The sequence below is a fragment of the Lycium ferocissimum genome, chromosome 6 (assembly GCF_029784015.1).
Source record: "Lycium ferocissimum isolate CSIRO_LF1 chromosome 6, AGI_CSIRO_Lferr_CH_V1, whole genome shotgun sequence".
In the NCBI taxonomy this organism is placed as follows: domain Eukaryota; kingdom Viridiplantae; phylum Streptophyta; class Magnoliopsida; order Solanales; family Solanaceae; genus Lycium; species Lycium ferocissimum.
Genome location: NC_081347.1, coordinates 73,204,424 through 73,221,527, shown reverse-complemented (window position 1 = coordinate 73,221,527; position 17,104 = coordinate 73,204,424). Strand labels below are relative to the sequence as shown.

Below are 17,104 nucleotides of genomic sequence, written 5' to 3'. Positions count from 1 at the left end.
TCGTAGCTAACAATATTCTCTAATAATCTGCCATTAAATGGAATTAGCGACAGATTTTTGTTGTTACTATTTTTCTTGTAGGTAATCTTGAAAATATGACAAATATATGCTACAACAGATAAAGGTGATCTGATGGTATAAAGTATTCTTTACCTCGAGAATGTATATAACTTAAACTCTTTGTGGAAACCTTCCAATTGTTTTTTGGATTCAAGGAAACAATTATTCTGATTATTGGAGACCAAATTTTATTTTATAAATCAAAAGCAACACTTTTTCAAAAAATGAAATAAAAAACTTTAGGATATCTTTTCTTTCCTGTTCAAATATCTCAAATTTTTGGATCATATTGAAACTACACGATTGGGCCAGGCACCAAAATGGTTAAGCATGTGAAGTAGCCATGGATTTTTCAAAGTCCATTTTGGTGGTTGAGCCAAACTTAGGCAAAATCCAATTTTTTAGGCTAAATTAAATGGAGTTAGACACCACTCCTACAATAGACGTTAGGCAAGGAAAATAAGAAAGAATTTTGGAGAAAGAACTAAATATAATAGGAATTCAATTTTAACACTTGAAGTAAATTATAGTATACGGCAGTCAAACAAAAGTCAAAGTTATTAATGTAGGAGTAATTGTCTTCCTTGGTTTGCCAACCGCATCATCTAAACTTATAAGTTGATCCCAAATGGCATGAAAATAGAATGTGGTTAAAAAAACTTTTTTAACCTATATCCAATTCTCGTACCAAATAAATAACAAACTTTGAACTATGCTTTAGGAATAGCCTTCATCTTGAATACCTCGATCCCTTTTTTCAAAGAAAAGAATGTCCACATTTAAACTCGATAAATTTAAACGCAGAATAAACAAAAACCTCTAATGAAATTCACTTGCAAACTTGGTCGAGTTAGATGTGTGAGAAGACATTATAAGAGCAATCCGGCAAAAAATTCCCATTATTTAAATATGAAAAAAAATATATACATTTTACTTTTGAATTTTATAAATGTACAAGAAAATGTGACAGTGGAGTGGACAAGGCCAAGAAATAAATTCACCAATATATGATTGAGTGTCGATTATAACAATCTTAATTTCATATAAGCAAGTTGCAGCCTGCAATAAAAAATGAGCACAAGTTTCTGCGGTTACCTCATCCTCGCAGGATTGCAATCCTTTTCATAGAGGACATCAAATGTAAAACCCTATGATTGTATAAACCTCCACCACTTCTTTCCATTTTAAAATGAAGGTGCCATTCATCTCGAGAATTACAAAAAAGGAATAATAGCACTTTTGCTCCCTCAATAATTAACAAATTTATTATTTTGGTCATTGTGTTATATACTTGAATAAACACACTGAACCTTCAATTTATCGAATAAACACACTGAAACTTCTAAGAGAATAGAAAGACATTTTTATTGTTAATTGAATATTAAATAGGAAATTTTACATAAATGACTAACATTTAGGGGTTTTAAATTGGGCATAGCTACATTTTAGCTATTTACATTTCGTAGCTACAGTGCGCGCTACAGTAGTTTGCTACAGTTGATTGTATTCAGAAATCGGATTGTATTCAAAATTCGGTTGAGTCAGATTTTGCTGTATTCAATTCAGATTTTGTTGTATTCAAATCAGATGTATTCAACTAAAACATCAAAAACACAAAAATTTGCACTAAAAAAATTAACGAATACACTCAAAAACTGAATACAAGAAATAAATTTCACTCTATTCATTTGTATACACTTCAAAATTCACTGTATTCATTTGTATACAAGAAATAAAATTAACGAATACACTCAAAACTGAATACAAGAAATAAAATTCCAGCCAGATTTGGTTGTTCCCGTCCAGATCTGACCGTTGTCACCGTCGTCGTCATCAACACCGGATTGTATTCAAAAATAGAAAGCAATTTCCGGCCAGATCTGACTGTTTCCGTCCGGATCTGACATACTCATAACTTTTTTGTTTAATGTAGGAGATAAAATGACTTGAGTGCAACTTCGTCATGTATATTATTGATGATATAACTAGTTTAATCTCTATTATTGTAAAAATGACCAAACAAAAGAAAGATTCGACAAACTCTAGTATTTTTACACTAACAGACAGAAACCCAAATCGCCAATCCAACAATAAAATCACAAAAATGCAGATCCCAAAACAAACAAAGTAGTACTCAGAAATGAACCAAAAACCAACAGAAATGTCTAGAGTCGAGAATTCGACAGTCACAACAATAGCACCAGCCATCGCCGGAGCTTACTTCTCCGGCGAACCACAACAACAACAACACGAACCACAACCAACAGCAACATGAATTAATCAGTGATTCCCCAAGTACAAGAAATATCCCGACAATGTTCCATCTGGCTTTCGCATGAAGCAGTGGTGACGATGAGGAAACAGTAACCGGAGCTCGTTCGTCGGAGCTCCGGCGGCGATATTGAGAGCAGAAGGGAGGGAGAAGGAGGGAGGAGAGAGAAAAATGTGGATACAGGGGTTGCTTTTTTATTTTAACCTATTTTGTATGTTTTAGTTATGGAGTGTAATTGATATACACCTTTTAGCTACGAGGTGTAAATAAATTAAAGTATAGCTACTAGATAAAAATACGGTTTAATGTTAGCTACACCATGTAGATTTCCCTATTAAATATACTAAGTCAAATATCACAAGGACTAAAATTAAAATTTAACAATAACTGAGAGACTAAAAATTCTATTGTCCCCAAAAAAAAAAAAAACTTGGAGGCCATATCCCAGAAAAAAAGAAGAAGGCTAAATTGCATAACCTAGTACAAATCAAAGTTTTTATCCTTTAAGGATAGTAAACTATGCAAAATAAAGCTTAAATTTGCAAGATATAAAAAACAGGAGCTAAAGATTTTTTGGAAATCTAAATTCTGTACTTCTAATAGTATCAATAATATCCCCCAATGGTTGTTAATTAACCATTTCCAGAGGGTCCTTCGAGACGAATATAATCATACATGACTCCACTCCAAGGGGTCGAACCTCTACTTTGCTTAAGAAATATAACATTATTTCCAATAGCAAGAAGATTGCTAGGTACATCTATACTATACATCCGATACAATCCATGAATTCCATGTCTTGCAATCGCGTTATCCCTGCCTATCGACCCTGTTGTAAAATGAGGAACCTTTGCATTCTCATCATTTATTCGAATCTATAACAATAGAAACACAAATTAATTAGTTGGAAAAAAAATGGACACATGAGAAATATGCTAGGTATACAAATTAAGAAGAATGTGAAAATTTGTTTAGTCAATAGTCCATACCTGTAAATCAGCTTCAGTTGCTGAGGCTAATGCTAGTTGAAGAGTATAATTTGAGGAATACACCAGTTCTTGAAGATCAAAAATAATTTGCCATGTAGTTGGTATATACGTTTTGTTCCCCTCATCACTGTTTGGCAGAAAGATTAGAGTCAAGACTCTAATATAATTACAAGTAACTGCTCATAATAAGTAGTATCAGTAGCACTACTAAAAACATGTTAATTTTTGACAGAAATGTTCGAGGAAAATCCGTCGGAAATCTCATATTCCCGACAAGAACGACCGTCCGAAATTGGCTATTTTAGTAGTGTAAGTTGCATAATAGTGCAGATAACCTACTACGGCAAATTAAATTACATAATAATTTAAAAATTATATACACTTTCAGTGCATGCAGTGTAAACAAGCTAAAAAAAAGAGGATGTTTGTGGACATACTTGTAAATATATCTATTAACATGAGCAAAGAACCAATCTGTTTGATAGTTACTTGATCCAACAGTGTAGACTAGCTCATCATTAGGGTATATTTCTGTGTAACGATCCCATAATCCATATTGCCTAAACCTGAAAATTAAAAGAAACAAAAAGATAACAAATTATCACGGATAACTTACGAATAGTCACTCAACTTTTATTTGATTGCATTGAAGAATCGATAACTTAGTGTAAGTTTCACAGAAAATCACTGACTATTTGCACCTTATCCATGCTCTGCACAGCAACTTGTCCAGTCAATATTATATGTCTATGCTAAACTTGGTGATCTATTTTCATTGCCCCTTTAAGCGTATGTGATATAATCATGTTATCTTAGAAGAGAAGATTGTAACAAAAAAATAACTCAAACTTTTGACTAATTATAACAGAAAGTCTCTAAACGATATATTTGTAACTAAGATAGTCTTTCAACTTTGTCTAAGTATCATATAAACATCTCTTTTGTTTCCTCCTGATGACTTTATGTGATACTTAAGTGAAGTTGAATGACTTTTTTGTTACACATAAGAGTATAGTGACTTTCGCGGTACTTAGGTAAGTTGAAAGAATTATTCGTTATGAAAAATATTAGAGTGACTTCAGTGAAATAAAATGAAAATTGAGTGACATCCATCCATAAATAAACAAATTGAGTGACATCCATCCATAAATAAACCAAGATAAGACTTAGAAAATAAGATATATAGACTAAATGAAGTTGACTCACTTTTCAGCATGATAATGTTCAATGTACAACTGATTGTGAAGTCTTGGTTGTGGATTAGGAATGAAGAATTCTGCAGCAGTTCTGTCAGGAATGCCTATTTCCCACAATGTTGGTCCATTTCTTGGTGGGTCATACACAAGAGTATGCAGCCTAGTTCTTGATCCTGTTTTTAGAGAGGTGGATTCAAAATTTAAATTTAAGGATTTCACCTTTAAAATTATATCATTAACCTACTGCACTCCTGAGAATATGGCTTCGTAATTTTAAAATATTTGTTGAAACTGTAGTGAAATTTATATAAATATATATACTCTATGGTTCGAGTGAACCTGTAGGAAACTTGTCATATTCACATTTGTATGATGATATTTGACTGGTCAGGGTCTGAGAAAGAAAGATATATATTTAGGACAAATATTTGTGGTTGTAAAAGCATGCATTAAGGGCAAAAGGAAAAGATTAAATTTAAATTATTTTCAGATATAATAGATCTCTTCTTTATAAGAAAATAATATCACGTCAACAGAAACAAAGAAAGTAGCATGTTACCAAAAGTGTGAAAATCAAGGTAAATCGACATTACCAAAATTGACTTGACTTTATAAGTCAATGTTGTATTTTTTTACCCCCACCCCCTCTTTAGGAAAAACAAGAGTCGTATATCTACTTATATCATCTGACTCGAACTCCTAACCTATCGGTGGAAAATAGAAGTGTTGTCTCACCAAGTTGAACTAACTCTCATAAGTCAATACTCAATATGGTATTTTTGGATTTGAAGTAATGGATCAATTAAAAGTGTTTATAAAAACCTGGGGTGATGTTAATGTAGTCGTCATATTTGTAATCACCAAGAAATCCAGGGACCCAAGCATACAAGCTATAATTTCCTGGGATGATATTTTTAATCAAGAAATATCCCTCTGCATCTGTTTGAGTCCAAAATTGATAACCCTGAAAAACAATGTACAAAAATCATATACTCCAATTGGTGATTTTTTTGTCTAATGCAGCTGAAGTTTAAGAAAAAAAGTTATGCTAGAAATACTTAGGAAAAAACAAATACACAAACCTTATTTTCTAGTTGCCATGATCCAACATCTCCAGGTGCAGCCAATCCAATAAAAGCAGAATTTGCAGTGATAAGTGTTTTATTCATATAGCTGCAATAAGAAACTTGTAGCTTGTTAATAATCCAAAAAAAAATGTCCAAGTTTGTTGTGTGTGCGAACAAAATTTCATTTTGATAGTTGAAAAGATAGGAAGGCTATATATATATATATATATATATATATATATATATATATATATATATATATATATATATATATATATATATATATATAAGATGTAGAGATACTCGGACGACATTTTGGGGAAAATCCGTGTGGGATTGACCCGAGGCAAACAGTATTAAACCATGTTAAGTAAAAAATTGTGCAGGCCTTCTAGACCTGTTTTTCTTTTTTAATAGCTAGTATTTGAAAATTCGTTGAAAAGTAACTACTTTTGATGCAAAAGCACCATATAGTACCATGGATTTCGAATTTTAACAAGTGAAAAATTCAAAATATTATGAGGATTTTTGAAATCAATGATAGTTACAAAAAGTGAAACTCTATGATAGTGTCCTAGCTTTCATCCAGGATATAGTGATAGAGTTTCACTTTTTTAGTTCAAAATCCATGCCGGTAACATGGATTCCAAAAATAGGCTAGTTTGTAAATGTTTTTTGAATATGTAGATATTTTTGCAATTACAAATCCGAAGCACCGCTATTTTGGAATTTTACCCTATATTAAGAGTATTTTTAGACTGATTTGAGCCCTTTCTTATGCACCTACAAGAGAAATAATCAAACAACAAGTGTACCTGTCGCTAACGAGCAATCTGCCACTTACAATACCCCGTTGATTAGCTTGAATGAAATCTTCGGAAAGAGGGAAATCGTACGGCCAATTCTCTGTTTCGATTAACATCTGTTTTTATAAATTCGGGTCAGATATTTAAGAAAAAGACATTGTACTATTTTCCGGGAACATTGTACATAAATTTAGTACCTGTTCTTTTGCATCTGTCCATAGTGTGAGAATATCTTCATCATCTAATGAAGCTGAATTTAGGTAAATAAAAACAGGGCCAAAAACCTTCTTCCATGACTCTCCATTTCGAAATCTCAATGCTAGAATCTCCCCAGCATAATGTGTACTGAAGAACATCTGTCACATACAATTTTGTGGACATATGAGTTTACATTTGCTTTCAAAATCCATAAGATTTTACATAAAACTTATGTTGACGTGAATCTTTCCTTTTCCTTGACGTGCACACGGAGACAGAATTTTCGCCAAAGAAATTCAAGATATAAATAAGTAAACACACGAAAAAGTCAAAGTAACTTAACATCTATTATATATACATAGAAGATAACGTTAACATTATATATACATTGTAGTTTTTCATCGAAAGGGATCGGATGAACCCTTTGCGCCCCCTAACTCTACCCCCAGTACCCGTGAATTCGGGATTAACTAGTAGTGTGGTATAAGAAGATACTACATTGCGGATTCTTAGAAATACATTAAAAGTTAGCCAAAAAAGAGGAACTAGACCTTCGAGTATAGGAGTGAACGTTCAACCAGTTCAGATTGAACATGCAATTTTAGTTTAGATTTTTTATTTTCAGATTCAAAAAAGTGCAATCCAAATAAGTTCGGATTGGATAGGTTCTTAAGTTCGGTTTCGGATTAACCGATTTGGTTATTTGAGATTTTTGGTTTTGAGCTTCTTTGTCTAATTAAATAAAAGGGTATCCAAATAAAGTACTGTTCATGTCAAATTGCGTCTATAATTCCTCATTCCAACTACAGTATTCCAAATAAAGTGCTCATGCAAGCGATGAAACCATTATCGAGGAAATTAATAGCAACATAAGTATTAAGAATTGAGATTTAACTAGTCCAAACATTGCTAAAGCTACTATATACTCCTTCAGTTCACTTTTGCTTGTTCAGTATTCTAAAAATAAATTTTCACCTTTACTTGTCACTTTTAGCATATCAAGAGAAGACAATTTATTTTTTCCTGTTTTCTCCATAGTATTATTTATTTACTTCAAATCATTTTTCAAATCCAATAAAAATATGAATCATTTAATATGGGTACATTGATAAATTATGTACTCCATTTATTATTTCTTAAATAACGTGAAAAGTCCAAAGTCGACAAGTAAAAGTGAACTGAGGGAGTACTTACAGATAGTGTTACTGGGCCGGTGTGAGAAGTGAGGTCTTGTTTAATAGGCCCACCTGTTCGGAACTCATTACTTGGTGTGATCATCCAGAATCCAGTTCTTGAGTTTGGGCTTATCCACCCATGGACCCTGTTATCCTTGTTTTCAAGAGTATATTGATATTTATCATCCACCTGAATACAGAAATAAAAAATTGCAATAAGCATAATTAAGTTTGAAAGGAAAAATATAAAAGGTAGTAAATAGATAAAATGTGTGCTATTAGTTAATTCAGTGTATTCAAGTATAATCCTTAAAATTCAAAAATAGCCGTTTTTCGGACTTGTAATTGAAAAATAACCACAAATTCAAGTAATTGAAAAATAGCAAATTTTCGGAATTCATTGTCAGTTATCCTTCCATACTAGTAGTTGTAGTATTACGATTGTAGCTTCTTGTTCTTCCATTCCTGTTACTATCTATTGTTTCTTGCACTTCAATTAGCATATTATTTTGTTGTAGTTACTATCCTTTTTTTTTCAGAATACTTTGTCATTCTATCTTTAGTATTCTATTCCCGCACTGGTTTGAATTTTTTTTCCTTGAGCTGAGGGTCTAGCGGAAACAACCTCTCTACCTTACAAGGTAGGGGTAAGGTTTGTGTACATACTACCCTCCATATACGCCTGTGGGATTACACTAGGTATGTTGTTATTTGTATTCAGAAATCACAAACTACTTTTCAAGAATTTTCAAATGTTGATTATTATTTGAAAAAACAAATAGTTCGAAATATACCTCTCCTTTAAGGAAGTAATTAGTTGTGCCTGTAAGAAGTACAGCTTCTTTGTAATCAAGCTCTCGGCCCATTTCTCTATCTTTTGCTGTGGGCATTATCCTCTGCCTTTTATCTGAAATAGCCATATAAGGGAACCTGTCCAAAATGTTGAAAATTATTTAGCTTATAAAATAAAAAAGGCAATTTGGTGCACCAAGCATCCTCATTTATGCAAGATCTGGAAATGGGCTGCATCCTATAAAGATATGATTTAAACTGTCTAACCTGACAAAAGTATTAGTGGCTGATTCCACAACCGAACTTAAGAAATATCATAGGGAAGGAGCATTCTAAACCTTGAATAGTTTGCACTACTACCTTTTCTTTCTCAACTATTCTCGTGTCAATCCACCTAACAGATTCTTGAAATATATATAGGTTGCATACACAAACAAGAGCTCAAACATATATATGCGCGCATACAAGGCTATACATATACAGAGACACACACGCATACTATCCACATATACGTATACATTATGTGTGTTTGTGTGTGAGCACACGTGTTTTTGTGTTACGTAAATATACACATATACATTTAAAATAAATAAATAACAAAAATATAAGGCCATTAATAGTTGTTAATTGTTACGTACAATTTTTCATTAAGCTTGAAGGCCATTCTCCCTTGGTAAACATCTATGTCTAGCCATCCTTCCAAGCGCTCCAAAATTGCATAGGAGTAAAATCCACTATACCCCCTCAGAATTATAAACCTATAATAAATTAAACTAAATATTAGTGAAAGAAAACCCTAATTTCATATAATATTTTATATATCTTGCATTTCGTATAAAAATACTTTCTTTGATACGTAATTAAAACCTTGGTAAATCATTTTCTGGAATTTGATTATGTATAAAGTTACGTAACATATGATACGTGTACAAATTGTGAGATAATATGTGAAGAAAATAATTTGTGATGGTTTTACAAGATCAATAACAATGCCAGAGTGATACTCGAAGCAAGTGATATATAGTAAAAATCGAGATATTAGTCGAAAAAAATAATTAACTTGTACCTATGGATTATATAATTTCAATAATAAAAAGTGATCAAACATTAAAAAATAAAGTCATTAATTTTATTTTATTTTTCGAATAAACATTATAGTGGTAATTAAGGCAAGGATTAAAGACTTACACTTCACCTTTTGTCAACATTCATAGAAAGACTTGACGCATTTAAAGACTTCCAAAGCCTTATGAATGAAAGCTCTACTTGATTTTCATCACTGAGTATAACTTCAAACTTCGTCCCTTCAAGTCTAAAATATATCATAAGATCCAAATCATCCTCTTAAGTTTCTCATATTCTCTAAATGAGTCTAAAATTTTCTTTATAAAAAATAACTTACTTGTCATAGATGATCCCTGGTTTTTCTGCTTTGTTCCAAACAATATCCCAATACCCTCTATTATTTTCTTTATTTTCATTTTCCAGCATATTAATTCCATTGTATTGTATTGCAGTGACCATTCCTCCAGGAACAGAAAATGTGATGTTAAATAGACCATTATCCACCATAACCTGCCAAAGGAAAAAAAAAATACTCGTACCGATTTACAAATTCATACATCTACTACTTAGAAAAAAATTAAAAGTTGCATGATCATGTAAATTATTTGACTAATTAGGTGTCAAACAGTAGATTTAATAAAGAGGTAAGAATTATTGTAGAGGATATACATGATTTTTCAGTTTAAGTAATTGTACTGGAGGATAGTATTGCATTTCCAGTTGGCTGTTGTACTTAGCAATTCTCCTGAAAAACAAATACAAGAAAAGCCCAAAAATTTCATGTGAAAATTACATCTTAGATTGAGCTAATTACATCTTAGATAGAGCTAATTAAGTTACATGAATGTAAGAGATTGAAATGGATTAGAGGAGGTCGGACATGAAATGATGGCAAAATACGTAAAAATGAGGGGAAAAGTTTTATTGCTATAAAACAAGATGCATAGTCAAAAATAAATGACCTGAAAACCTAAGGATTTCTTTGCAAGGTTCATCCACAAAGGGTGAGTCAAGGCCTAACATCAGGACAAATGACCTAGTTCATGAACAACACGTTAATATTTGTGTACTAGCCCATGTTGGTCTCGAGGGACGAAGGAAGCTAGGTTAATTAGTCTAAAAATAATTATCGGTTCAAGAATATAAGATATCCTACTTTTTCAGGGTTGCAAGGAGCAGAGAAAAGTAGAAGAGGCTACACTTTATAAACCCCTATATTTTTATTCTTTTTTTCATTTTAGAACCATAAAAATAAGTTCCATGTACAAAGATTATGTGGGCGCCATGGAGGTGACTAATTCTTTATTTTGTTTTCCCGTTCAAAATTTAAATTTAATCTAAAGATTAGCTATAAAAAATTTAACCACCTGCCATTTATTAGTTCTTTTTAACAAGTGTTATGACATAATCAAAATCGTAAGTTTTAATTTTTTTTATCTTCTTAAATTTTGTACTCAATTAGACTATGCTATACAAATTGAAATAATAGAGTTTAACCACTATACTTCAATCCTAGTCCAACCTCTCGCCTATTAAATAGTACTTTGATTCTCACTAATTGAACTTTAACTTTTTTGTAACAACATATTCAATAATTGCTTTTACTTTAGACTCCTAATCTTGCACATCTAAGCTTTTGTTTGTTTGTTTGTTTTTCTATGTTCTTTTCTTGGAAAAGGGGTAGGGGACCCATATTTTAATAGGTTAATTATGATAGAGTCTAATCACTTTAAAGCTGCAAAGCATTATTCACTGAGCACTAAGGAATATAAAGTTTGGTAAAAGGTATAAGTTGGGATCGATCCCTTCTAATTTTTGTCTACCATGTTTGGTAGAAGGTATAAATTTATTCTATTTTTAGATAACTTTTTGCTTATCCAAACATGAGCAAAATCAAATTAGTGTCTTACGTGGATTATCCCAATTAAATACCTCATTTAAATTGTGTCAACTCAATTAAATTATTATACCATCATTTTAATGGTATAAAATAAATTCGTGAAGTTTTGACCATTAAAAATTAGGGCTTTTGGGATAAATTATGATGGCGCCCCTTTGGTGTTATAATCCCGGTGCAAAAAATATTTAAGTGGAATAGGAATCTGTCTAAATGGAACCCCTAAGGAATATAAAATTAAAATATCGTAGTATAAGAGTAACATTTCACAAAGGAAGACATGCCTTCCCCTAAGCAGAAGAAAACTAAGTCATGCGCCCATTAATTAGGGTACCACAAGGGAAAAACATAAAAGCAGAGGACAACTTGTGTGCCTTGAACTTAGAATGTCCTAAAGTCATGAGGGGTGCACATGCAAATGCTAACGAGTAAATATTCTTCCATTCTTAATCATATGTTTCGGGCTCAGGTTTTTGATATAGAGTCTCGCCTTTGATACAAATTTTTATCCCCAGTGAGACTTCTCAACACAAATTCGAGTTAATCAAACCTCAAACAAGATACCAGACATTAGATGAGAAATCTTCAAAAAAAAAAAAAAAAACTAATTAAGGAAAGATGAAGAATTCGGCGTTGGACATGTTCATAAGATCTTATTTTGTGGTGTGAAGGACTAAAAGGTCTAATAAAATGTTCATAAGATCTTATTTTGTGATTCCACTAATTATGTGATTAAATAGTTTATGAAAACCCCTTTCTGAAGTTTATTCTAAATGAATCCATAAGTGATGATAGTTAAAAGGAAAGTAAGAGCCCGTTTGGATTGGCTTAAAATAAGCTTAAAAAATAATTGGGCCCATTTGACTTTTTTAGTGTTTAAAACTTATAAGTAGAAAAAAGTCATTTTGTGCTTAAAAAAGCTCAAAAAAATACCCCCAATTTATTTTTTTTATCTTATCTTTAAAAACATACTTATAGGCATAAGCCCATCCAAACAGGCTCTAAATAGTTTATGAAAACCCCTTTCTGAAGTTTATTCTAAATGAATCCATAAGTAATGATAGTTAAAAGGAAAGTAAATGCGAAAAGACGTAGAAATAGTCATAAGCATAAAAGGAAAAGCATGTGATTATTGTTCTTCCAATGATCCTTCAACTACAAGGTCAGTAGGTACAAACTGTCCAGATTTAGAAGCGGATTCAAACTTTAAAGGTTATGGATTCTTACATCAATCTAAAATTAATATACAATTAACAAAATTTACAGTCAAATATTTATAAGGGAATAGTTATGGATATTTTAATGCATAAACGTAGTTCTGAAATAAGCTACGGGATTTCGTAAACACGTAGATTACACTCTGAATATGTCCTTGTTAGGATCCCTTCACCTTTAACACGAGGTTTTAGATTTGATTACTGAAAATAAAAGATTTTAGAACATACTTTACCCTTATTAGGTCCACCCGGTGAGAATCTGAACAATGGACTTATATTTTATACAGAATAGTTAAAGAAGCTCAATGGCTAGTTATGAAAACAGAATAGCACTACATGAAAACAAAATAGCAGACAAAAACAAAAAAGAAAACAACAAAAATATTCCAAATTCTCTAGATTCTCACTTATCAACCTAAACAAAATCCAAGAACTCCATTTCATATACTATATTAAGCGACTAAGCAAACATAAATTAACAGAACAGAGAAAATAACAAGAAAACCAAAGTTTTGAAGTTAATTATTATGCTGCTATGAAATGGAACCAAAAGGCAAAAGTAAAATAAAGAACTAAACTTTACCTTGTTGCAGCACATTCAATTATCAAGAACAGCTGAAGAAAAATTCCCAACAATCCAAGAAAATGACTCCATTGTCTCTTCCACCAAACTGTCTTCATTTTTTTTCCAACTTTTTTTCAGTTCTCACACTCCCTGCAAGAATCTTTTGAATGTTTTTTAAGTTTAATTTATGCATTAACAGTACAAAAAATATTTACATAATGAGGTCACTTATATACCGGCAAAATCATCTTATGATAAAAATGATAACTAACCTGTATCACAAGTTAACATTCACTGACAACAGATTTTTTTTTCTTATACCGTCCGTGTATATAACTTAAATCATGATTTTTTTCACAAGAATATAGCATAATGAGACCAACTAGTAAAACAAAAGGAAGAACTCAAGAAGAAAATATGCATACCTCTGCAAAGACAAGAAGAAAATGCTGTATGTTTTTTTAAAGTAATTTTGGAGAGGAGGACTATGTGGGGTTATTCTTCAGATGTGTATTGAAAAGGGGAAAAGAAAAAAGCGTTACAAGGTTATTTATAAGAGTAAAGTTTCAATTCATTTTCTTTCAAACAGGACTACTGGTGTTTTCAATAATGCCCTCTCATGTATTTATAGTGCTAACAGCTAGCATTTGTTAGGTGTTTGAACTTTGAAAATGGATCATTAATTACAGTATCACTTAATGCTAAGCTGGTAATCACCAAGTGCTTCTCAACTTTTTGGATTTTTGTAACATGGTAAGTGAAAACATGGGCGTGGGAGTAGACAGACTATATATCACGTAGGATTCACGTGAATTCAGTAGCTTTTGTCTAAACTCTTTAGATGTATTCAGAAACCACCCACTAAATGTTTAGTAACTTAATTATGAACCTACTTATTATTTCCTGCGTCCATATTTACTACTAAAACTAGATGATCACTTTTACTTGTCCAGTTTAGAAAACCAAGAGATAATTTACCATTTCATACTTATTTTATCCTTGTTATTAATTCACTACTAGAAACATAAGTTTTTCCCACCGATATTTAGTGAAAAATTTGTACTATAAAATATGATTTTCCCACCTCATTCTACCGAATCAACTTACTGGGAAAACGCATAGTGGAAAATAAATTCTCATTTAAACGCAGGGAAACTTCCTAATTTTTTTATGTGAAAACACTACAATTTAGGTTTTTCCCACCAACATAGTGGGAATAGCCACTAAACATATTTTAGTGGAAATTTTCAGTGGGAAAATAATGATTTTTATCCGTGATTATTGAGTTGAAAAATTCAAGGAACAGCCACCAATTTTAAAATAGGTTTGATTGATTTCAATCATTAGATGACCTAATAATAACTAAGGGTGATATATTAAAATTGTTATTCTATTTATGCCTCCTTAGGAGTGTGTCAAGTCAATACAAAACAAATAAAAATGAATGAAAGAGCATTGTATATTAACTTAAAATCATGTAAAAATTCATAAACTTCAAGTTTTGAGTCCGCCATTGGATAGAGTTCCCGAAAGCAAGTACTCGTAGCATGTGTAAAACCATAATATAGGTCTAAAAATGACTAAAGACTTTTTATCTCTTTCATCAATGGCAACCCACAAAATCATGCTCTTGCTGTGAATTTCCTGCACCTGCATAATTTGATTTTCACATTCTTGTTATTAATAGAGATCAATTAATCCACTAAATGGGGAGCAGTAAATACGAGGAATTGGTTACCTTGGTCTTTGCAGTTATAACTATCCCTTCAATTAGTCTCAAATTATCTGTCATGATTACTAAAATTAATTGTTTCAAATTATTTCTTATTTTAAAGTTTAAGGCACAATTAATTAATTTTTTCCATTTTCACCTTAGTGCTCCCTTCGTCCATTTTTACTTGTCATGTAGCACACCTATTAAGAAGCCAAAAATAAAATAACAATTTTATTATATCACCCTTTGAAATATAATAAATGCAATATTTTGGGAAATGCATTGAGAAGTGATTATAGTAAATAAGCCTTTTTTTCAGATTAAAAACATCAAAAAAAGAGTCCACTTAGCAAATCAAGAAAAATTAACCTTGTTTTTCCATATTTTCCCCTATTAAGTGTTATATGATCAAATCCCAATGCCTATTTAATTAGGGGTAATTTAGTCACATTACTTATTTTTGTTTAGGAGTTAGTATTTTCTTAAGAGGTGTGCAAATGGCTAAGTGGACTCTTTTTCTCATCCGGAGGGAGTAGTAAATAATAAGGTTAAATTAGGAACTAAGTGTCAAATTTCATCTTTATTTTCTAAGCCGGACAAGTAAAAGTGGACGTCTATTTTGAGTATAGTGGACAAGTAAAAATGGACGGAGGAAGTAGAATTTTGTCATCAATGAAGATGACATATAAATAGAGTAAACATTTAATGTAGAGAGATTATAACTTAGACATAAATAAAAGTAAAGTAGTCAAATATATTGTCTAATTAATATTTCTTATTAGGAGTGCAAAACAAAAAAGCAGCAGATAATTCGAGACGAAGAGAGTAGTTGTTTTGCTTTTGTTAGAGACAAATAAGGCTTCCATATATTCAAGAACACGGTTTTAATTTCATATATATATTTTAACTCTTATATATATCATGGTAAATAAAGTTTGGCTTGGATTTTAAGTCATTATTTTTATTGAGCCACCCATATCGACATGCAATAGTGGTATATATACCAGGTGGTACAACAGAATAATCCTATATTTATGCTAAAAAAATACTTAGCATGTATAAATAATTTATCTAAATCCTGTAGAATATCTTATTTAGAACATGAGGGACATTGGAGCATTTTAATATTATTTTGTTGATATATTAAAGTGTCTCATTTTCTTCCATTGATCATGTCATTCACATTAGTGGCAGTAATTGGCAGTAAGTGGCCATAAAATTTCTCTTAAATTCTTGTAACCACTAATCCTTTACTCACCCTCATTCTTCCCCTTTATGTGTGTAACTTATGTTACCTCTAAATAATAATTCTTCCATTTATCTACCTACTTTACTACCCTATTCATATCCTATTCAATTCAAGGATGATTTTCCTAGCTATAAATAGTTAGTCATCCTTGCTTTGTTAGAATAAAAATAAGAGTGCATGAAAATGAGTTATAAAATTGATATATTAAAGTGTCTTTTTTTTTCTTCCATTGACATGTCATTCACGCTTATAGTGGCAGTAAGTGGCCATAAAATTTGTCTTATATTATTTTTCAATTGTAATTTTATTTTTATTGTATTATCACCAACATTACAAAACCCAAAAACTCATTCTTCCCTTTTCATGTAGTCCATATGCATCCAATATTTTCGACCTCTATTAATATGTATAAATTCATTAAAATTCCATTTATCTACCTATAATTTGACAAATTCCTATTCATATCTTATTCAATCCATCAAGGATGATTTTCCTAGCTACACAAAATAGTTAGTCATTTGCTTCAAAGAATAAATAAAAAGAAAGAAAGTAGAGATTGGTTGAGAGCTTGGTGTATAGGTAAAGGTTAGTCCTGTTTTAAATTTAAAGCAAAGAGAGTTTTATTTAGTTGAAACCAAAAGGGAAAGCTAAAATATAATTTACATTTTTACGCACTATGTTTGATACAATAAAGGAAATAAAAAGGACAAGAAAATGACAAGAAAACAAAGGATAACTAGATTTACACAACTAAAGACACAATTTGACAATCAAAGTTCTATAATAATTAAGACCTTCAAATTGTAATCAAATAGAGCACCAAACTCTTATGATGACGAAAG

The 17,104-nt window shown here is 31.3% G+C and overlaps 1 protein-coding gene across 6 annotated transcripts; it reads right to left on the bottom strand.

Moving 5' to 3' along the window:
* Positions 1-2,785: 2,785 nt before the first annotated feature.
* LOC132060390 (probable rhamnogalacturonate lyase B) lies at positions 2,786-13,922 on the bottom strand. Of its 6 annotated transcripts, none has more exons than XM_059453428.1 (16): positions 13,725-13,919; positions 13,318-13,449; positions 10,290-10,365; positions 9,958-10,130; positions 9,751-9,867; positions 9,194-9,313; positions 8,558-8,693; positions 7,783-7,953; positions 6,588-6,746; positions 6,400-6,506; positions 5,600-5,690; positions 5,340-5,481; positions 4,528-4,690; positions 3,759-3,887; positions 3,322-3,448; positions 2,786-3,207 (listed from the first exon to the last, which is right to left on the bottom strand). In XM_059453428.1, exons 2-16 carry the CDS (start codon positions 13,413-13,415, stop codon positions 2,965-2,967), a joined length of 2,052 nt encoding a protein of 683 aa, XP_059309411.1. In that variant the 5' UTR covers positions 13,416-13,449; positions 13,725-13,919; the 3' UTR covers positions 2,786-2,964. The 6 variants fall into 6 exon arrangements, with proteins under 6 accessions (XP_059309411.1, XP_059309410.1, XP_059309412.1 ...); XM_059453427.1 differs by having other exon boundaries at positions 13,318-13,459; positions 13,725-13,918; XM_059453432.1 differs by having other exon boundaries at positions 3,071-3,207; positions 3,811-3,887; positions 13,318-13,459; positions 13,725-13,922.
* Between the last annotated feature and the right edge of the window lie 3,182 nt (positions 13,923-17,104).